Raw genomic sequence first — 22532 nt, forward strand, 5'->3', positions numbered from 1 at the left:
TGAGGAAAGAGGGGTATTTGTGGATGATTTGTTTGACTTTAATTATTTTAATTGTACTAAATACAATGTATTCTTATGACAAAAGCAATGAAATAGGCAAAATTACTTAATTCCCACCTCTGCTGACACAAAACCTGCATAGGTGACACACGGATTAACATGCAAACACACAAAAGAGGACTCTGCTCAGGGTGGGATTTATCAGAGAAATGCATTTAAAATTAATTGTTCCAGTCAGCTGGATGTAAACGCTGAAAAGGTTTTGCCTTGTTTCCTAACTTCCCCAACAGGATCAAACCAAACTTAACACGCTAAAGTGATTTTAAACACAGCATTACTAGGCACAGCCCACTTCGGAATACAAAGAGCAGTAGCAGGTGCTAAGGTATCAGCCACCAGTCCCAGCTTGGGATGTCTGTTTGCCAGCCCTCCAACTCACTTCACTCTTTTCCCGGGCAGGCTATCCAAAACAGTAGTCTGTGGGAAACTGAATTTCCATAGTGCATTTCAGATGAAAAACAGACTTTTAAAATAAAAGACAGTGCTTTAGTGGATCAGGTTCGTATAATTTTATATGCACATCTCTTTATAGGCACCTAGTAATTCATCTAATAAAAATCCTAGCACAGACGGAAAGTAACACTGCGCAGAAAGGACTGTCAGTGCTCACTGTTAACTGCCTGTTCCTAGGAGATGAAGCATTAGAGGGAGAAGTTACACGGCAAGAAAGAAACACACCAGCACGCCTACACCCCCAAGTGCTGTTCCGCGGACTCTTCCGCACCTGCCGGCGCGGAGGCGCGCCCTGCCCTGTCCTGCCCGGCCCGCGGCCGGCCGCTCCGAGCCCCCCGGCCCAGCCGTGTCCCGCGGGGGCGGGCGGCGGCGGCTCTGCAGCACGGAGGCAGCGGGACTGCGGGGTCGCTGCCCCATCCCACCCGCAGCGGGACGCAGCGCCGGCCCCAGCCCGCCCCCGACCCGCCCGGCCCCGGCACGGCACACTCACTGGTTGTGGTAGCCGAGCGGGTCGGAGATGCACAGCTCGGAGATGTCCATCAGTCCAGTTTGAGCATTCCCAGTTGGAGGAGAAAAAAAAAAAAAAAAGAAGAAAGAAAGAAAAAACACAAGATAACAACTAAACTGCGGCGGGCTGGGAAGGTGGGGAGCGCCGGGAAGAGGAGCCGGCCCGAGCCCGGCGGCGGGGCAGGGGCGGCGGGAGGCAGCGCCGCGCCGCTCCGCTCCCGCACCCGCGTGCGGACACACTGACGGCGGCGGGAGGCGGGCGGCGCGCAGGACACGGCCACGGGGGATTTCGCCGCCCCGAGCCCCGCTGTAGCTTTAACGCCGGGAGACGGATGGAGACGGCAGGGCGGCTATTGGCTCCCGCGCAGGGGCTGGGCTTGGACGGCGGCTGGGGGAGGCACGGCCGGGGGGGCCACCGGACCCGGCACCGCAGCGCGGCTGCCGGCACCGCGCCGCCCCGGCCCCGCACCCTGCGCTCCGCCGGGACGAGGAGGGGAGCCCCGCTCCGGGGCCGCAGGAGCCGGGGCGCCGCGGGGCGCAGTGCGGGCCGGCAGCCGGGCTGCCCCTGGTGACACGGGTGACACGGGATAGCGGCTCCGGCTCGGTCCCGCCGCGGGAGCGGTGGCAGCGGCAGCGCACGCGGCCCTTCCCGCGCGCCCGGCGGTCCGTGTCTGCGGGCAGCGGCTGCAGAGTTTAGGGATATGCAAAACTTGAGCTAAAGGTGCCCCGTGGCTGCGGACACGGGCGTGCCGGCGGGCGGCTGTGTGCCCGCACAGCACCCCCATGCTGCGCACAGGGCACCAGCGTGCCGCTGGAACACGCGTGTCCCGGGCGCTGTTCCATGCGAACACACGGCTCCACAAACACTTCGCGCACATGCAGACCCACGACGCGCTGCACTCGGAACCATCTCTTTTCCCATACCGATATCCATTGCCACAAACGTGTGCAGAAGAGTTCCCGAATCCCGTTTCAAAGCAGTGTAATTCAGATGTCACTTAGTGCAGTTTATGAAACCACACTGGAATAAGTCGTGGCATGTGAGATTAGAATCATGCATTCAGGATAATAGCACACATTCCCAGGCACAAAAAACATAGCTACAAACCCTCAGAAGTCTTCACAAACATCAAAACTGGCACATACAACTAATTTCACGAAGGACACCTTTTCAAAGCTCTGCATATGTACTGACTGCTACTGTACTACTGACAGAGTCTGTGTCCTTTCACAGTTCTAGACACATTTTCACACTCACACAACTGCACTGCATATTTACAGCACCACACCAACACCTCTCTGAAGGTCTCTCTCCACAAAGCACGGGAACCTCTCTGCTATGTGCCTGCCACACGCAGTCCTGCCTTGAATGCCTGACTCACACGGAGCTGCACTAAAGGTTCTGTTTGCCCCTTGCTACCTACTCCCTACCATTCAAACTGCACTCACAAACCTCACTTATAGATCTCCTATGCTTCTAGTTCATGTTTAGATGTTTGCTGCTCAAATATATAAAAATATCCTTAAGAGGCAGGCAAAAACCAGAGGCCTTTCTAAAACAAAAAATACATACAACTATACCTGGATAAAAGCTTCATGCTCTTATACCAGGCAAACAAAAATTTTTTTAAAAGTAGAAATCAGGAGGGTATTTTTAAATATAAAACCCAGAATCTAATTTGAGGCAAAGATGTACAACACCAGGAGAAGCGAAGGGCAGACTACAGCTTTTTGGATGATGCAGGTAATACAGAATAAAATAAAAATAATAAGAATAAAAGAAAATGCAATGTGGCTCAGCTCTAAGCAATAAACACAGGATAAATGAGGCTACAACTTTTCATACAATCAGTATTTGTAAAAACTTGAGAATATTTGGAAAAGAGGGATGTGCAAATTCAAAGCCAGTGTAACTATCTCCTCTACCAGAGATCTTAAATGCATATAAAATAATGGTGTGCCCTAACTTGTCCCCAGGCTGTGTGAGGACAAGTTAGGTGATTCTGGTCACCTACCTTTAAAGGATGTCAAGACAGAGGTCTTTTATGGTAAAAGGTACACATGAAGACAGCACAGAAAACGGGTTAGTTTAATAAATGGAGACAGAGAGAGGACGTATCTTGTTTTAAAGTACAGCAGAATCAGATTACCTGAATGTTGCAGGTGGCACAATTCAGATTATACATTATTCCTCAACCAGAATAAATACAAATGAAACATATAGACATAGACTTTTGTACACTTCAGTGATATATCATCACAGCAGAAACTCTAAGATGCTTTAAATGTTGCAGAGACAAGAGACAAGGTTTAATAAGGCATTAGCATTAGTAGAGCCCAAGGTTGTAAGGAATCTCACTAACCACCTCGGAGAACACCTGACCAAGTAGAGGCAAGGACAAAACCAGCACCTTTGTGTTTCCAACAGAAAGCTGAGGCCAGAGAGGGACTGACTGCTGACTTAGTTGCCCCATAACAAAGATTCCTGTTATGCAGTAGGGTGAGAGGCAGGAGGAGGCACACAGGGTCAGGGTTTAGGCAGACTACAGTTCAAGAGCAGTCAGGGTGTTTGCAGTGAGCTGATTTTGACAGAAAACAATTTTCTTCAGAAAGGCTCAGCCTGACTGGATCCTGACTGTGCAGAGATTAACTCTGGTGTAGGCTCTCAGCAAATGGGAGGCCAGAGTGGGAATGGCTTGGCAGGCAGGTCCTGCTCTCCCAATAGCTGATGTTTTAATTTTGCACTTTAACTTTTATCCAGGCTGAGGTGATGCAAGCAGGGAGCCATGAGATCGCCTGGCACAAGGTCCACAGGCTGAATTAACTGATATAAACAGTACAATAGTGGGTTTGTACACTGGAAATGGGCTGTTGCTGACAGAGGACTACCTAGGTGAGGTGGGCATTTGCAGAGAGGTGCAGAAACGTAATATTAATCTCTTCTGACCCAGTGCAAATGGACAAATTGAGCTTCCCCTGCCTTGAGAGTAACCTGTGCAGAGGTCTGACCTTCCTTTCTGAGAACAACAGAAAGGAATGGTCTCTGCTGGCTGGGCTTGATCTGCCAACCTGAATTGCTAAGAAAGAGAACAAGAGTCCTGCAAACTGGTTTTGGAAATCCAGAAGGCTTCATCCTTTGCAAACCTCCACACACAGCTGAGCTCTTCTCACAGCTTTGGCCAATTTTCTTCCCCCACAGAATAAAGAAGGAAACACTGATCTCAACATGGCTATCCTTCAGGTATGCGTGGGTTTTAAAACAAGTTCCAAGACGAAGTTAGAAAGGATTGTGAGAATAATCTGGTAGATCTGGAAGCAAAAGAGCTCTCTTAGGGTAAATCCAAGGCAGAACTCCACACAGAACAGAAGCACCAGGCTTGGTTTGTGAGCACAGCCTTTGTTTGCTGCCCTGACCAAATCCTCTGCTGGAATTGCTGCTTTCTCACTGCAGGAGGGGCAGGGAACCATCCTGGTCTGTGGCTCTGAGCAGAGCCTACCCAGAGGTGCTCTGGTAAGTGCCACCCTTTGGGATGACTTTCATAAGGCAGCCTCTGGCTTTTGGGGTCACCTGTTCTCCTCAGACGTTGTCCCAGTGCACAGCAACAACGCTCCATCAATATTAGCCTTGGACAGATCACAATCAGAGCACTACAGGCTGATGGAATGATAGGCAGCATCAGTGCTTTGAGACATGCAGCATGGAAAGAAAGAAGAAAAAGAAAGAAAAAGAAAAAGAAAAAGAAAAAGAAAAAGAAAAAGAAAAAGAAAAAGAAAAAGAAAAAGAAAAAGAAAAAGAAAAAGAAAAAGAATTGTGATGTATGTCTCCAATTTTCCTGGCTCTTCCAAGGTATAATGGACAGAGACTTTCTTTGAAGACTTTTCTCCAGCCTTTAAGGACCAATCTGGTTTTGATAAACCTATGTTTTACTTAAAAAAAACCCTTTTATCATGGAATAATGATCAACTTTCCAGCAAGTTGACTGATTGATTGACAGAAATTTCATTTGGTCTAATGTAGGAGTAACCTGGAAATCATGCCAAACAAACTTGATTTGACTTGTTGATAAGGTGCCTTTTTTTTTTTTTTTTTGACTAAGGAAAATGCAGAAGAGGAAGAGATCTAGTTACTTTTAGGGTTTGGGATCATGTTTTTCCCTTTTATGAAGGCTTTATTATTGTATTGTCTCAAGAGAGTGAGTGAAATGCTGTCTGTACAGGGCAAAGAAAAGATAATTAGGAGATCTGAACTGGGCTGAGGAGTTTTGTGTATACACTTTTTTATCTTATCTGCTGGGGAAGGAGGAGATTGATGACACAAAATCTTTCCCAGCCTGTGTCTCATTTAAGTTACAGGAGGTCATTGGGTTGAATTCAGAAGACAAGCCTTTCACACCTTTGAGGCCAACAGAACTGCCTGACCTCACACAAGTCTCTGTTACATGCCCTCATCCCTTTGCTTTGCAGGGCTATTAGCCCTAAAGAGAAACTTGGCTAACACAGGTCCCTGATGACTGGTAGGCTCTTGCAGACCAGTCTTCTTTATTTAAGGCTCTAGTCTATTTTCTCTTACCCAAACAAAAGAGTTTGTTCTCCCCACAAAAACCAATGTCTTCTTTTCTACCAAACTCCAATAGATTTTTTTTCTGTAAAGATCAAATTGGTCTTGCAAACAATATGCTTCCATCTAAAGATATCATGATGAAGCTCAACATCTATTTAAACAGAAATCAGTTTTCATGTTGTGATTTTCAAACAATGAATAGCCACCTGAACATCCTTAGGTGTGCTTCAAACATTACCTAGTCTTTAGAATGGGTTACAATTCAGAACTTATAGACTGCCCAATCCTACCATAAAGAGGTTGTGTGGCTTGCCCCAGACCAGTCTGAGCAGATCTGTAGCACAACAGTCTGAATATAAGTGTCTTAACCCTTACTGTCCTGCTTTAATAAGAATTCTCTGTCCCAAAACTGTGACCTTAAATTCTGTGCTTGGATATGGTGCTAGGAGCTCTGTGCTACAGTGTGACACAGTGCTCCTAACACTTTTAGGAGCCCTGAATTAAGACAAACACGGACAATCTCTACATTGCCAGGGAAAAGTCAAGGTTTTCTTTTAATAACCATTTATAACTTTTTTTTTCACATATGGCCAGTGATGTTTTGTGTGATTGTACACTCATTTTTGTCTTTGCAGTGTTAATAGCAGGACTCAGTTCCACAGCAGACCATGTTCCTACTGACATCTTAAATGAAAGTTCACTGCAGAGACACAAAGACAAACCAGGTGAAGGAAATCTAACTTTTGTAAAATTAAAACAGAGCATCACAGTAAGAGGCAGGTGCAGAGTATTTTACCAAGTGGAAAAGAATAAAGACAATCAGAAGAGAGACATTTCTTTCCAGATTATGGAAGAATTTGTAATAAGAAACAGAGAGAGGCAAGAGAGGAAATTATACAGCTGGGATTATGCCTTCTGCTCTTCCTTGCATCAGTTAGCTGGGGTATTTGATAAGAACTTCTATCCTATTTGCCCAGAAGTCCAACAGTGTATCTTCTTCATGTTTTGGCAACCTACTCCTTAGTCAGTCTCTGCCTAACTGTTTAACTAAGTGGACAGAAACCTTCCTCAGAAAAGACAGGTAATTAGAGAGGTAGGTTTATCTTGTAGGCTTAGAAGATTTCAACAGAGAGCTGTGATCCAGCTCCAAATTTGGATCTGTTGGTGATCTTTTTTCCATGATATGTTACACTAATCCTCAGCTGGGTTACTGTGGTCAGGCAGAACATGGCCATGACCTTGACTGGAAAGGGATTTTTATTCACACTCACACCTACACATAATTTACTAGCACAGTAACTGCTACTTCCTATACTCTTTCAATTCCAGCAAAGCCGAAATTAATCCTTCCCCCTCCATGATCCTAGGTGTCCATAGGGCAGTAGGTATTTGCTCAGCTACCAGGAGGAAGGAGAGAACACAAGGCATCAAGGAATCTTTACCTCTGCTTAGCTGTTGCAAATTCTCCATCACAAGTGTGGCCTTCTTAGTATGGTGGTTCATCCTGTCAGATGGGACATAAAGCCAAAGAGCATCTTTTCAACTTTAGCTTTCCTAAAATTACACTAGCTTCAAGTCTGGTATTGCAGAAGGCCAAGGAGGATGGTCAGTAGAACAGGAGGTGCTTGTTCACTGCTCTGATTTGGGGAGATGATTAGCTGGTTTGCTTTCCAAGCCCATGCACTCCAAGCCCATCCATTCTCATCACCCTAGGACCCTAATATTCACAGTACCAGCTTACTCACTGGACCAATCAAAAGAAATGCCTGTCTTGTCAGGAGAAAAAATGGTTATTTACTCTTATGCTGCATGCCAAAAATGAAAACACTTTTGGCACGTGCATTGATAGTGTCGAGTGTCTCAACCCAGAAAAGGAGTGGGGCTTAAAGAACCAACATTTTTCAGAGTTACTATTGGTAAGAAAGTACGCCTACTGAGGATCAGGCAGTGAGGGTAAAGGGTTATTTTTCCAAGTGTGTGATGGAAACACATGCAAGATAACTTATTTCCCAGCAACAGCAATGAGGTGGCTGCAGTTTGAATACAATGGTGTGACAAAAAACAGTGGGTAAGTGTGCAGGTTCCTCTTAGCTGGGTTCTCTGGGTAGGTAACAGAGTTATTTTAGAACATGAGGTAGGCCGTTGTATAGAAGAAAAGTAGTGAAAGAACTTTTCTTCCCAGGGTGTAAGGGATGAAGAAAGCAAGGAGAAAGACCTTCCTTTCCCTTCAGGAGCCTCCATCTGGCCTCATCTGGGCACAGTTGATAGAAGACAATTGACTTCACCAGGTCAGTCAGGCCAAATACAGAGGAGCTCACCAACAGTGGATCTATACAAAAGTATTTAACAGTGAGATGAACCTGCAGGTCCCAAGTGACATTAGCAAACTTGATATAGTTTCTGTCTGGAAAAAGCAGAGATATCAGATAATCAGGACCGCTCTTCTGGTCATCATCTCCAGCCTCAGAATACTCCAGTTTCTAATAGTAATAGACTACAGGTTTTGGCTAGAACCACACATGACAGGCCAGCTTCATTCTGATATGCTGTATCAGCAGCACAACAACCTCAACTCTCCTCTGCTCCGAATCTCCAAACAGCTCAGTTAAGTACATAACCTTTTTTAAGATTTGTTCTGTACTAACTTGAGTGTTTGAAGAACTATGCAGATTTTTTACACAGCTCCCTCTTGAGTTTATTTATTACTTGAATAGCATTTATTTCACTTGTTGGACAAAAGCAAATTGCTGTGGCAGACTATTTGATTAGATAGCTTTGCCAACAAACCCCATCCCAAGCTTAAGATACTTTTAAGTACCATCATGAGTTACATACCTGCACTGCACTCAGACACCTTCAAGTAAAGTGCATTAGGAAACCACTGTTCTGTCTATAACTCATTAACATTCAAACACTATGCCTACACACAATGAATGATCAAGTTTTTGCAGTACATTTTCAAAAATAAAGAGAAAAAATAACAAGAAGAATAATCCTTGCTTATACTACAAAACATCACTTAGAAGAGGCAGTGCAACTCGGGACCATACCTACACAATATATGAACATACAGCGTCGAGAGAGTAGCCAGTCATGAAGAGACAGATGCTGGTTACCAGATAATAAAAGCTCTTCTTTACAAAGGAAAGGAGAAGTTTCACCAGCTCAGTTCTAATTCTGTTGTGCAGCTCTATGTATTCCAAAAGACAGCAATCTTTCTCAATGTGTGGAAGTACAAGCCCCTGGACATCTTTGAAAAGCTCTTGTTGAATGAGTTATAAGTCTTAAAATTTCTCAGAGATCCCAGGACAGAGGCAGTTGTGGGCAGTAGTAAAATCTTCTCCTGACAGACCTGAACATGTGTCACTGGATTTCAGCAAAAATACCTTCATCATTCATAGTCACGTGTTGCCAGCTTCACTGTTCCTATGGCAGCAGTAGAAAGGATTACTTTTCTCTTTCATTGTTAAGGCAAACTCAAATCTCAGTCCCATGTGGTTGGAGGGTGACTTTGGTGCTGCAGCCTCCTAGCAACAGGTCCTCTTGGTCTCCACATTGCTTACAAAAGAAAATTCAGTATTGGTCTTTTGCTAATCTCTCAAACACCTTTATTTCCGTGGTGACCAACAACTACCAGTGCCTCCCCTCTCTGTTCCTCTGTTGAACATAGCAATCTTCCATTAAACATTTCCAGTCAGCTGAACTCAATAGTGCTCAACTCATCTTTTAGACCCTCAACATTTGGCAGTATTTCATAACCACTGCAATCAGCAACACAGTAATGTTAGGCTTTTTTGATGTAACTTCCAGAAGTTATTGCTACCAGGTTTGTCCTGTCAACCATACAGTCTGGGGACAGCACTTCTCTTTGTTAAACCCATTGCTTTTCCAGAGTAGCAAGAAGTTAGACAGAAACAGAAGAGAAGGAAGACAGTGGGAAAGACTGTCACTGCTTCAGATACAGAGGTCCACTTAACCACTGATGGTGCAGCACCCAGTGGGCCCTGCCTTGCTAATGAAATAGAAGGTTCTAGGCAACAATACCGCTTTGAGATGCTACTTTGTTTCTAGCAGCTCATTTCATGAGGATTCTCACTAAAGTGACTGGTCAAGGGAGATGCTAACACCAGCAAAAAGCATGAGTCTTTTGCCATCAACCATTTGGGCACTGAATCTGCCCATTTGGCCCTGTAACCATAGGCAGGGCAGCTGCATTCCCCCCAGACAGAGCAGTGCCTCTTCCAAAGGCACTGTGGGATGAGGGTCATCAGCAACACGACACAGCTGTGCTGGTACACACCCCACAGGACAGCTGGCCAGCACTGTAAGGATGCTCAGATCATGCCTTGCGTGTCCTACTGCCAGGCAGGCAGGTTCTGCTGGTGGAGGTAGTGCTAATACTTCTCTACAGCCAAACCTGGATCACACCCATCAGAGGAGCAATAAGTATCTCCAATGGCTGCACTAGGATACAAACCAACAACATTTAGATTTGACTGTCCACTTGCTATTTAAGGAGCACTTTTTTTAAATCTACTACAGTTCATACACACAAGGTACAAAAGCAACAGTATAAGGTCTAAATATTTGTCAAGCTGTCAAATGCCCATTAATGAGATTCTGTAAGTCAGCTGAACTGAAAAGTGAGAGCTTACACTCCTAACTTATGTTTCCAGACTTCTACCTACACACTGTGGAGCAAAGGACGAGCACTCAGATGTCTCAGTGATTAGCTCTCCCAATACTAAAACACACACCAAAAATATAGTATCTTAAGAATGATGTAAGAGTTATTAAATGTTTGTGGGATGTCTGTGAACATCACAGGTGTCCAGTGCTCTCAAGCAAGGGTCAATGCTATCTGCAATACCCTTGGAGGTGTCCTGTAGAGATTTGTCAAAATAAAGTATGGGGCAGCCTGAGAGAACCAGAGAACTGTGGCTTTGCTGGCACTGCTATACTATTTCACCCAGCCAAAACCCTTGACACAACATAAATATCCCCCAAACCCCTCTCTCTAAAAGAAGAAATTGTTCCTCTAAAACTAGGATGAGAAGCTGGGTCATCAGATGAGGGCAAAATTGGTTTAAAAGCCATTAAGAAGAAAGCAACTAGGCATTCAGGAGCAATCACAGCTGCTGGGGCTGATCAGGAGAGACAGAGGGAATTATTTATTTATGGACTTCCTGCTCTCCCTGAGCGGATCTCTCCACTGGGGAAGCTTTAAGAGGAGTGGGGAGCAGAAGGCAGGTGCTGCTTGGAGTCCTCCAGAGATTTTCCTGGTCTGGGCCTCAGGAGAGTTAAACACAGTTCATGCTCAAAGCATCCTGGAGACATCAACTTATCCTTCTCAGAGCAGGAAAGGCAAGCAAGAGCATCACACAGATCTCTGCTGGGATGAAGCACATGGAGAGCCCCAGGCACCCAGACTGCCATGCAGGCTTTGCACAGCTTTCAGCAAGATCCCTTTAGAGCAATAGTGCTTGAGTACACAGACATTTCTCTCTTCTTGTGGTTCAGCTGCTTCCCTTTAAACACAGATCAAGTGTCTCTAGGGACCCAGCAAGCATTTAACAGACCTGCCTGATGGAAGGACCTCCAATGAGAAAACCAAGACCTGAAACTCCCAACAGATATCCTCAATTCAATCCACATCTGAGAAAGCAACCCTGAAGTTACATGCAACCAGATTCTAACTGCACAGAAAGCATGTCAGTCTAGTCTGTATCCAAAGCTCACCTAAACATTTTAAACTTAAGGGGAGGGAAAGACTAGCGGAGTAAACATGAAGAAATATGTGAACTGAAAAAGGTCAGCATGGAAATACAGAGTTATTGATATGGTATTAAGAATTCCTTTTCAAGATGCAGTATTGTCTTTCTCAATGCAATTTCTTACTGTTTCCTAAAACTGGAGGATGAGGAGGAGTTATTCCCTAAAATCACAGTTGATAGTCTTCTATCAACTGCTCCCTAAAAGAACACACTTCAGCATTCAGAGATGACCCTTCACAACAAACTAAAGTTGTAGAAACAGACAGATCTGCCCAGTCAGCCAGATCTGGTAACTATCTTCTTGTTCTGGCCTTGGTCAGAGGGTCAGAGACGGGTACAAGGGGGTGGAAGCTACCAACCACTGCCAGAGTCTTTCACTAGAAGATGTTGCAGAACTAGTGCTACAGGAGGGTCACTGATGGGGATTGAACAGATTATGAGAGAGGTACAGCCTGCAATGTGTCAATTCATGTCTGCCTGCAATTCATTACTGATGAAATGCCAGAGATCGAGATGAAAAGGGCAGGAGCAGATGGCAATCTACTGCTTTAGACAAATCTCATTCAACTATCCAGTTTATTTCTGCCCGGCCTCTGCTAGTATATCTTGCATTACTCCACACCATGATGCTTTTCCTCAGCTCTGGTCTCAAATCAATACATTGTTTTGTGCCATTAAAGCTACTGCAAAGGCAGTTGTGGTAGCAAAATAACTCATTATGCTTTGGGAAACCTTTGAAAAGGAAAGGACTGAAGAGCAAGAGAGTATCATCTTCATTAAGATCAGTGATCCAAGGCAACCTCAACATCAAAAAAGCACAAAAGCTAACCATGAGGGTATTTCAGCAAGTCCTAACTGCCTCCTCCCCAGTCTGCTCCTCCCCACACTTAAAGGGATTTCTGCTATTTGTAAATATATTAAACCAGATTTGTTCTTACCGTTTATATTCCTCCAAACAAAGGGCAGTAAAAAAGGGATCTGTTTTCCTTTCAATAAAACAAGTCTTACTTGGCCTTTCAAAGGAAAATTCTTCTGCTGCCCATTCAGAGACAGGTTATGTTTTTAGAGCTGCGTAACCTTTGTTTCCCACTCTGGGAAGCACATCATTAAGCACTGACAGCTACATAGCCCTGAGAGGGGAGTGCTCCAGAGATGGCTGCATCCCCCAGGGAGCTGGAACCAGCAAGCTTCTCCAAGCTAGGGCTCTCCAGGGAGCTGTTCTGCTTTGACCATTGACTTGTGGCTTTGCAGGGCCAAACCAAATACACTTCTAGTTCATAAGGGCTGGGGTTTTTAATTTGTGTGCTTTAACATATGTTGTTTGGGAAATTCAATTCATCCCTTAGTTTGCTAAATACAGCTTTAGGTTCTACAATCCTTCAGAGTCTGTAGTGTCCTTTACCTCTACATGCTTATATGCCTTTTTTATTTCCCTTCCAACTTGCTAAAATAAAAAAAAAAAATCCATTTTGATTCTGTTCCTGGCCACTTGACCTTGCTTTCAGGTTGGCACACCAACTTTCCCTGCCACAATGGTCAGATTACAAAACCAAAAGAGGAACATTTCCCTCCCTGTTGCTGCACAGGCAGCCCCTGAAAGTATTAGTGATGCCCAGTGTTCACCTCCTCTCATTTCAGGCTTTCTTTGCATGAGAACGTTACCACAGTATAATTCAAGGTACAATTTGAAATAGATTAACTTAAGCTAGTGCAAGAGGCACTCATTACTACTGAAACTTAATCTGTTTAGACAACCAATGAGCAAAAATGAAACATCCTCAAACTGGCAGGAGAGCATCCACAATTGGGATTTTCAGTAGTTTAAATGGATTGTTCCAAAATCAATGCAATTTAAAGTGTACATCTTACTTGTGTAGAAAAGATATTCTCTGAACTGAGGAAACAACAGCACTGGTGGAATAAACGACTGCCTGTCCAAGAGTGCAACACCCATTAGTGACTACTACAAAGCAACAGGAAGGAGTAGCTGGGGAGGTAAGGCCACTTTCTTGCACACAGCCTGCTAGAAAATACTGCATTCAAATTGACTGCCTACAAGCACCCAAGAAAGAGCATCCAGAAGTGACAGCCAGGTAACAAAAGTTTCAGAGACATTCCAGTATATTCAGGATCCTCCCTTGCCTGGGAAACAGGAGGGGAAAAGAAAAAAAAAGCACATGCTGCTTTGGAATGTTTTCTGCTGCTCATGCTGCACATGCATTACACAGAGGTGCAGGGTTGCAGCCAGCAGAGGATGCAGATTAATTCTTGTAAAGAGAGTTGTGGATAGAGCAATAATGTACATCTGGCAGCACTCCTGCCCCCTGTTCCTGCCATGCAGGGCAGCCCACAGAGCCCTGTTGTGAAGAAGAACCTTTCAGAAGATGCCAGAGCCTTTGGGAGAGGCTGGGGCCAGAATCCCCTCATGTCAGGCCCGGGATGTGACTGTGGCTGGCCAAACACGTTAGCTAATGAAGATTGAGGCAGGCAGGCAGAGACATCCCTTCAGCCTGTTAATCCACTTAGGGGAGGAGAAGGGAAACCTGAGCTGAATTCCTCTGCTCCCTGCAAGAGACTGTACTGTCCTGGCTTTAGCACTCCAGGCAGAGCAAATCCAGCCAGAGATGGGCCATGGAAAGCTCTGAGTGCAAGCCTAGAGCTTCTGGGAGACAGGAGCAAGAGCCCAGGCAGGAAACCACAGTCCCTAGAGAGAGAGTCAGGGCAGGATGTTGTGCCCACTGGGAATTAATGAAGTAAATTGAATTTTACTTGCCCTCTCATTGGGAGAAAGCAAGAGGGGTATGTAAGTGGGCTTTTACACAACAGCATGGTAGGGAGAACAAACAAACACACCTTACACGCTTTTCACTGCCCTAAAATGGTTCCTGAGAATCAGATTGCTGGGCTAGCGAGTCAGAGTGAATATCTGCACCCCAAACACCCTTCCCAACAGTGACAGTATGCCGGCATTGCCTCGCGTCCGCCTTAACTGGCAGCTTGCAGGGATGATGGGCGCCTATCCCAGGAAATGTCAGATTATCCTTAACCACCAGAGGGTGCTCCCCATCTCAAAGACAGAGTCAATGTCACAGATGCACCCAGACAGCCAGAGGAGCCCTGACTTCCAGCAATCGTGGAATCTGAGCAAGGGAGAAATTAGAAAATTAATAATAAATAACAATTAGCGATTCCAATCCTATGCCTCACTTCTGTTTTCCCATCCCTCCAGGCCAGGCAAGCTAAGGCCCCCCCATCCCATTTGTCCTCTGTGTCCTGCTCAGTCAGGTGATTTTCCTCACACTGAAGATTAAATCACTTTTATTCATTCCTCCTGGATCGTGGATCCAGAGCAGGAAATAAACACTTTCTGCTTGGCAGGTCTGTAAGAGTGAGACTCCAACTTCCTGCCCCTAGGCAAGGTTAGGATCATAGCCTCTGGTCAAACAGTTTTTGCAAATGAAGGTCTGACCTGTGCCTGCACTGCCGCAATGGTGTGAGGGCCACTAGCCCTTATGTTCAGGTGCATTTACCCCTCTCTGTCCTAAGCTAGTTTTCCAGAGAGCAGAGTGCCTGTTGTGCAGGGATGCTTCAGGATGGTGTTTTAAAACATCAGTTTGGGGGCACTAACACTGCCTCGCTCTATCAATAAAACACCTGTAGGCAAAGACTGCTTCCTTTGGTAATGCAGTGACCCACAGGCTCCCTCCTTCTCCCACTGAAGGGAAGCAGAGGAGTGGGACTGGGGTTGTACATTCATGAGCTGTGCATCTGGCAGCACACCACCCTGTGCCTCAGCTTCCTGCTTGCATAGGTTAGAAGTAATACCCAAGAGTTGCATCATATGTGGAGAACAGAGCAGTTAGGATGAAATCATAATGGTTATAGTCCACCCTGAGATTCAGAAGAGAGCTTAAAGCATGCCAAGTAAGATCAGACACCTATGCAAAACAGACTAGCTCTGCTGACGTGTCTGGCATAACATCTGTTTGTCCTAGCCCCAGCTTACTTTGATAGTCCAGGTCTGTATACCCCATGGGGAAACCAGCTCTCATTGATGGCTCCCACCCAGCACATGTGCTGCCTCTTGCTGTCTGACCCCTACAAGAACAGATTGTTATATTTTTTAAATTGTTCTTTGCTCTCCTTTTGCCACTAAATGCCAGGTCCTGCCTAAGGGGATTTTTGTGAGACCTCCTGCACTTGGGTACCCTGGCATCACTTTTCCGTGTGTTGTCTTTAAACGACACAATACATTTATCTAATGAAACTGTTAACACTGAGCAGTTAAGCCACTGCAAATGACACTCATTCAGTCTCTTACACAGATCAAAATATGTTTGATAGGTTTGGCTTACTTTATTTCCTGAATGAACCATCATCTGTAGCACATGTGGGAACCAGTGCTTTCCAAGTCATAAACCAGCCAACAGCTATACTAACCATCCTTGAAAGAAGCATCACATTCTACAGCCTAAATAGGCCAATGATTTCTTCAAGTATTTGAGATAGTTAATAAGGGAGAAAAGGGGGAAAATATAAGAGAAAAATATTTTATGGCACATTTTTAGACATCTTAGACACCTGCAATAGACAACTCTAATCCTTACAAACAAAATGTCAGGGATAGATGACAAAGGTCTACTTCCTCTACCATTCATAACATTCTCTCTTCAAATTACAGCAAATATCAGACATGGCATGGAAAGAGTAACCAGCTTTAGGTTTGTACACTTCTCATCCCACACCATTAACCTTTTACTTCTCAACTTGATACAGTTTAACACTTCTGCATTACAGTCACTACACACTTCATAGAATCAAAGAATGGTTTGGGTTGGAAAGGACCTTGAAGATCACTTAATTCCAACCCCCTGCTATGGACAGGGACACTTTCCATTAGACCAGGTGGCTTCAAGCCCCTGGATACTCTCCATTAGACCAGGTGGCTACAAGCTCCATCCATTCCAAGGATGAGGCAGCTACAACTTCTCTGGGCAACCTGTTCCAGTGCCTCACCACCCCCACAGTAAAAACTTCTTCCTAAAATCTAATGTAAATCTACTCTCTTTCACTTTGAAGCAATTTCTCCCTTGTCTTATTGCTACATACCTTTGTAAAATGTCCCTCTTAGATTTGTTCCTAAACAAGCACATAAGCAGTCATCAAAATTGTGGTCATTTAAAATTATGTACTTTGAATGTTGTGTTTCTGCATACTTTCAGCAATTCCTTAAGCTTTGCCATTCTTCCTGCACACGTGACAGCAAAGACTTATAAAGAAATTTCCTAGCCCTAGTGACATTGTCCTCTTGCATATTGCTGCTGGGGAACTTATTGTTTTAGTTACTGTTAGTAGGCTGTAAGTTCTGAAATATCCCAAATTCCTTCACTGTTAAGAACGAGAGCATCTGGGTGTCAGTTTTGCTCATGATGGCAAACTACAGGATCAGATCTGCCTTTCTCACTCACACAAATCTGCACCTCAGTGGAGATTACAACATGTGGAGTACATAATATAGAAATGAGCAGGTTTTAACTTCCTGCATTTAGCTGACCTGCAACTACATGAAATGGCAGCACTTAATCCAAATGGAGAGGCTGGGACAAAATGATCTTAAACTCATAGATCTGCATAGCCTGACAAGACTCAGGAAATAAAAACTATGTGTTAAATAGAGCAGACTACAAGTGAAGTCAAGAGTTAAGAAAAACCACAATTGTGTTTACTTGTGAAAACAACTCTTAACCCTCAAGTACAGAGTATTATTTTAGAGTCCATAATTACAGGATATTTTTTTCACAGTACCTCATCTCAGACTGCACTCAGAAGGGATTTTTCCTATGTAATGAGCAGCTGCTTGAGATGCTGGTTCCTGCTCATTGTTCAGGGTGTGGCCCCAGGCCTTATTTACTGCATATTATTCAAACCTGGCTCTAGAGATTTATTTTCTTATGTGTTTTTGTATGGGTTTGACATTATACTGTCCAAGAGCTTCACTTCCCCAAGATCATTTATTTCCACATACCTCTGTGAGAGGAGAGGGTATTTTTATTCCCATTTTATGGATGAATGACTGAACATGGTGTTAAAACATATCTGTTAATTCTGAGTGCCTACTCCAAGACACCAACAGCCTGACTGATCTGTGCTTATATAGGACCTTGGGTTTAGTGGATTGTCATTCAGTTAATTACTAGCTTTAAGCACTCAGTGTTTCTGTAAAGCAGGCCCTTTGGGACCAAAAGGTCCCCTATAAAATAAGGAACACACAATTAAACAACCCCTGGAATAGCAGCTGCTTCAAAAAAACCAAAAAACTATCATATAGAAATGGTCATGTACAGAAAAGAAGTCAACTGTTAGGTCAGAATTTCACTGCCTCAGCTGTAAAAGCTTCCCTTTCTCTCCTGCAGTCCCTTGTCTCACTCAATACACACCTGACAAATGAGGCAGGGGTCCTACAGATGGTGTCCTTCACTGTGTAACTCTGATTTACCTCAGAGCAGGTCCATCACGTGCAGTGAATGAGGCAGGGGTCCTGCGAAGGAAACGGCACACAGTGATGTAGCTCAAACACAAGTGGTGTAAGACACACAGTCAGGGAGGCAGAAGTGCTTGAAGAGGATAACTGGTCTTTTTCCATTGTCCAGTTTTTGCATTAGTACCATTTTAAAAGCCATTTTTAGAGTTTGCTGTTACTTTTACAGTAAAGAAATTCTGTCAGGAAGCATCAAAATGACACTTCTGTGGATTATCAGAAGGGATGAATCCTTCACTTGGGCCACTACAACCAAGCTAACAGAGTAAACCGGCTGCAAAGGTAGCTCACCCTCCTTTGTGAAAACTGTCATGAGGAGCATGAAACACTGAATGAATTTCAGACCCTGGTGACAGCTGAGAAGTCATGATGCAGAGGCTCCTCCAACCATTCAATCCAAGTCATGCCTCTCTCCTCTCTAGCCCACCCCAGCCCACTTTCTTCTCCTCACTGTCTCTGCCTTCCCATGCTAAGCCTTTCCTTTGCCCTCATCTCCCCCTTCCAAACACTATAACCCCACACTCCACAGCCGTAGCCTGTTCTTCATCAACTGCTTAGAGCTATTTGCTTCCCCTCCTCTCCTTTTTGCCCAGCCCCCCTTGCACTGTCTTTCCATTCCTGTTTGGTGGCCCCACTTATGGACACTAGCTGATTTAGAGCTTAGCAAAGAGGAATCTTCTTGATTTGTTTCTAAATGGAAGGAAGGATGTTTTCTTTAAAATATAAAAAGTGCTGTTTTGGATAATAATTTCTGCAAAAATTTCCACAAATAATGGAGAGTGGCAGTGGTATGAATAACTGAAATGAAACCCCACTGGATGAACCAGCAAAGAAAAAAGATGGTGCTACTAGTCTGTCTGTTGTATGAAGCAGTGGAAACAAAGACAAAAACTAAGAAAGTTGGTTAGGCAAGAAAGAGTGCTGCTGCCATCTCTTTGGAAGACTTACCTGGTTGGATATATCAGCATTTGGACGGCAGGCCTTTGAAGGAATGTGGAGCACTTGTACTTTGTACTCCTTTGTAAACTATCCTGGTACCTTACAGATGCTAGTGCTTATTTGATATAGGTGCCTGCACACATCTCAAGCTTGCATCGGCTGGTCATACATGTCTTAACAACTCACAGTTACAAAAAAGAGGGCTAGGACCAGGTCAGATGTGAGGTGCATCCTTCCATCCCAATGGATAATGCTATATCAGTCTTATTCTTTCAAAACAGGCTCGAAAAATATCTGACAAAAATTTTATCCCCTCTCAGACAGTCTGTTCTAATGCTTCTGTATCAGCATCAGTTTCTAACATCAAACTGAAGTCTCCCACATTGCAATCAAAGCCCATTTACTTCCACCTCTGTCAACATCAGACATAGCAAATGACTTTAATCACTTCCTCTTGGACAAAGCCTCTTACTATTTGAAGACTCATTCCCCAGATCTTGCCTAACATCTAGATTTCCAAGACAGAAATACTAACCTGCCCAACAGAAACAAATTAGCACTTCAGTCCCTTTAACCTAATTCCTGGACATCCAATTTTATCACTTGGAAGGCCAGAGAGTTTATAGGAACATCCAGAACAAGACACTAGGTTGCAACTGGCCTGCTGCCTTGCAATAGACAAACCAAATTTTCCCTCACCTCCTGGGAAACTCACTGTAGTTTAAAAAAAAAACAAAAAAGGGAGAGGGGTGGGAAATGTGAGAGTCTCAGTCCTTCACTGAGGCCTATCTCCCACCTGGATTCAATTTCTCACACATTTTCAAAATCTTGATCTGGAATTTTGGGAAACTTGAGAAGATATATTCTGATAAATCAAGTCTATCATACGTTACATTCTCTATGTAGAACAGCAGACTTTCTTAGCAGTCTTTGATGAGGCTGAGAGCTGTTCCTGTGTCCTTATGTCCAGTGCTGTGAGTACAAACCAGACAGATGCAATATAAAACAGTTCTTTGGAAACTGGAAGTCCACATCCTTGGTCCACGTAAGTATGAGTGTACACAATGGCCAGAACTGTGACCAGAAATATCATAAACTTAAAAATGTGGGATTTAATATTAATTAGATAACACAAGTTTGCCTCCAGTGTCACAGCCTGTGAGCTCCCAGGGCAGCCAGGAGCTATTCCATGAAGACAGGAAGCAGAGGACCCTTCTCTGCCATAGGTGTTGTGGTGGGGGAAGGCGAGCTGGCAGCCCAAAGGCACAAGCAATGGCTCTGCACTGTGTGTTTGCACAACTGCTGGGAAGCATATCCCTGGGTGATGTTATTCACAGGCCTTGGCCGACAGTAAATAAGACGGTGGAGCTTGATTCATGAGGGATGACAGGAAATCTATAATGTGTGGGCTCTATAATCTGCTCGCTACTGCGTAGCAAAATGAAAGAACAACAGTCCAATTACCAAGTCCTTGCTGATCCCAAGCACATTCTCCAGATCTTGTTCTGCTCAGAGCAGTGGGAGTTTATTGGCAACAATGGAAACCAAGGTCTGGCACATGCCATCTTCCATTTTGGGATGGCAACAGTATTTTGGAAGCATCAGACTGCCTTAGAGCGGATAAAAATGCAGCCAAGACTGTGGCATGATCTTCAGAGAAAATTTCTGCTGAGTTTAGTCCGCCGTAGGACTGTTCTCGTGGACAGCAGCTGCTGCACTCCACTACAGGCACTGTCTGTCCCAAGGGGCTGGTTGAGCCAGGGAGCAGTGATCTACCCAGCCTCTTGCTCTGTGGAGGACTGTGAACACCATTCCCCTGTCATAACACAAAACAATCAAAAGGTAGCTCCATGAAACTGAAAACAGGGCTGTGATCCAGCAGGACACAGCAGCCAGGATACAAATAATGACCAAAAAACACCTTAAGGGGAAGGAGACAGAAGATGGGAGGGGTATGTGTATTCTGGGGCCGAACAGAAGAGAATTGGCTGAAGCTAGTATTCATACCAGGTGCAGAATTGGCCCAAAAGACAGCAGGGATCAAGGCCATGTCAGAAGCAACCACAGAGCTGACTGCCCTTATACTGCCAGTGCTGAAGACACATGGAAAGACAGAAAAAGGTGCATTTCAGACAAAACAGCCATGAGGGTAGTGGTAGAGAGGAGGACTGACAGTTCCAGACAGAAGGAGAAGAAAATAATTTTGATTCCTACTGTGCAGTGCCAGAAAATCCATAGGGAAGCCCAGGCCTGGGAAGGCACAGGACCAGTCAGGTGAGGATCCTAGTAGCTTAGAAGAGCCAGTTCTCTCATTTTTCTCTAACCAAATGTATGTTTCATTCCTTGGGTCTCTAGTCCTTAACACCTTTCAGATCTATCTTCCGCCCTCTAGGAAAGGGGCAAGGGGAACCTTTCCCACTCTGGCAGCAGGTAAACAGCACGTCAGGGTGGGGAGAGCAGAACAATTTCCATTCGGTCCCTAGCAGAGGCCTTCTTTGCTGAGCGCACACTCTGGGGACTGCCGTCCTTTCCCCGCTTCCCCCCACAACAATCTGCTGCCACCTCCCCTCCCTTGTTATCTGTCAGTAAACAGTAATTAAAGAAGTGGCCTGCTTGATAAAGCTCCCGCCTGCCCTCACACGGTGCTGCCCTCTCGGACGTGTCTAATTAAAATCCTGATGAGAAGATGAAGAAATCCCAGCAGCTGGAGTCTGCTGACTCTCTCTGCGCTCGGCCTCTTCATTACTGACGAGGAGGCAAAGAGATATAAAAGACCCCGGGAAATGCTCCGACAGCCCAATCGATAGAGCCTTTTGTGGAGCGTGCTGCTCCGCTCAGGACTGCTTTTTGAACTGTGTGGATAACGAGGATGCCGGAGCGTGGCCCGCTGCATGGGGTTGATGGGGCCGGGCCCTCCCGATCCCGCTCCCAGGAACACGCTGAGGGCCCCACAGCTCGGCAGCCGCTCCCACCATACCGTGAATCCGCTGGGATAGTAGCTGGGGCACTTGCCTGCCCCCCACCACGCCAGGAATCGCTGCATGTAGTGCCAGAACCCTGTCAAACCCCTAGGCACTCCATCAGTTCTGTGCAAACATCTGTGGTGTTACATACAACTGCAAAATCCTGAGGGACAGCACAGACCTTCCCTAAGCAAAACCAGCAGCGCACACAGTGTGCACACTGGTGGGTTTACATGTCTGCTTGTACATGAGAAGGCTGTGGTTTCACTGCTGTCCCAGGATTTTGTGCCAGAGGGAAAACGTTGGTGTGCACAAAATGAAACAGCAAAGGTTTACACACGTGCACAGCAATATCGTCATTGTGAGTCACTATAACTATATTTAGACACACTTCACTTCATGCAAATATATCCACTACATGGTTTTATTCATGTGGGAGTTTTTTAATGTGAGATCAGCTTTACCTGGAAACGAGCCATTTTCACTGTCCAATTCATGTTTATCTCAAACACCAGAGATTTCCTTGCTCTTAGTTTAAAGATGAAAGGAACAGTAAAAAGGTGGAGCAGATCTATACTTTCCAAAGTTTGAAAGCACCTGTGAAGCACCTGCCTCCACATCCCTTCTGAGGTACAGCACCTTGGGAATTCAGATCATGTGCAAGAGTGAGAGTGCACACATGCTTGCAAATACAAGTGCACAGTGTATGTGCATGAAGGACATGCATGTTCCGCATG

General features: G+C 45.0%; 1 protein-coding gene across 3 annotated transcripts in view; it reads right to left on the bottom strand.

The window, feature by feature from the left end:
- ESRRB (estrogen related receptor beta) overlaps positions 1-22532 on the bottom strand; it is a 133210-nt gene that overhangs the window by 87335 nt on the left and 23343 nt on the right. The window contains exon 2 of one of the 3 annotated variants that reach the window (XM_074542580.1): positions 17793-17893. The exons of 1 other annotated variant lie outside the window; for it this stretch is intronic. Coding sequence is in view for 1 of the 2 variants with exons in the window: in XM_074542579.1 (XP_074398680.1) it covers positions 1004-1053 (50 nt within the window). In the remaining variant the exon portion in view is untranslated. Of the gene's footprint in view, positions 1-1003; positions 1428-17792; positions 17894-22532 lie in introns of those variants that run through there. One more of the 3 variants, XM_074542579.1, reaches the window with a different exon arrangement.

Source organism: Zonotrichia albicollis, chromosome 6 (genome assembly GCF_047830755.1).
Source record: "Zonotrichia albicollis isolate bZonAlb1 chromosome 6, bZonAlb1.hap1, whole genome shotgun sequence".
Taxonomy (NCBI): domain Eukaryota; kingdom Metazoa; phylum Chordata; class Aves; order Passeriformes; family Passerellidae; genus Zonotrichia; species Zonotrichia albicollis.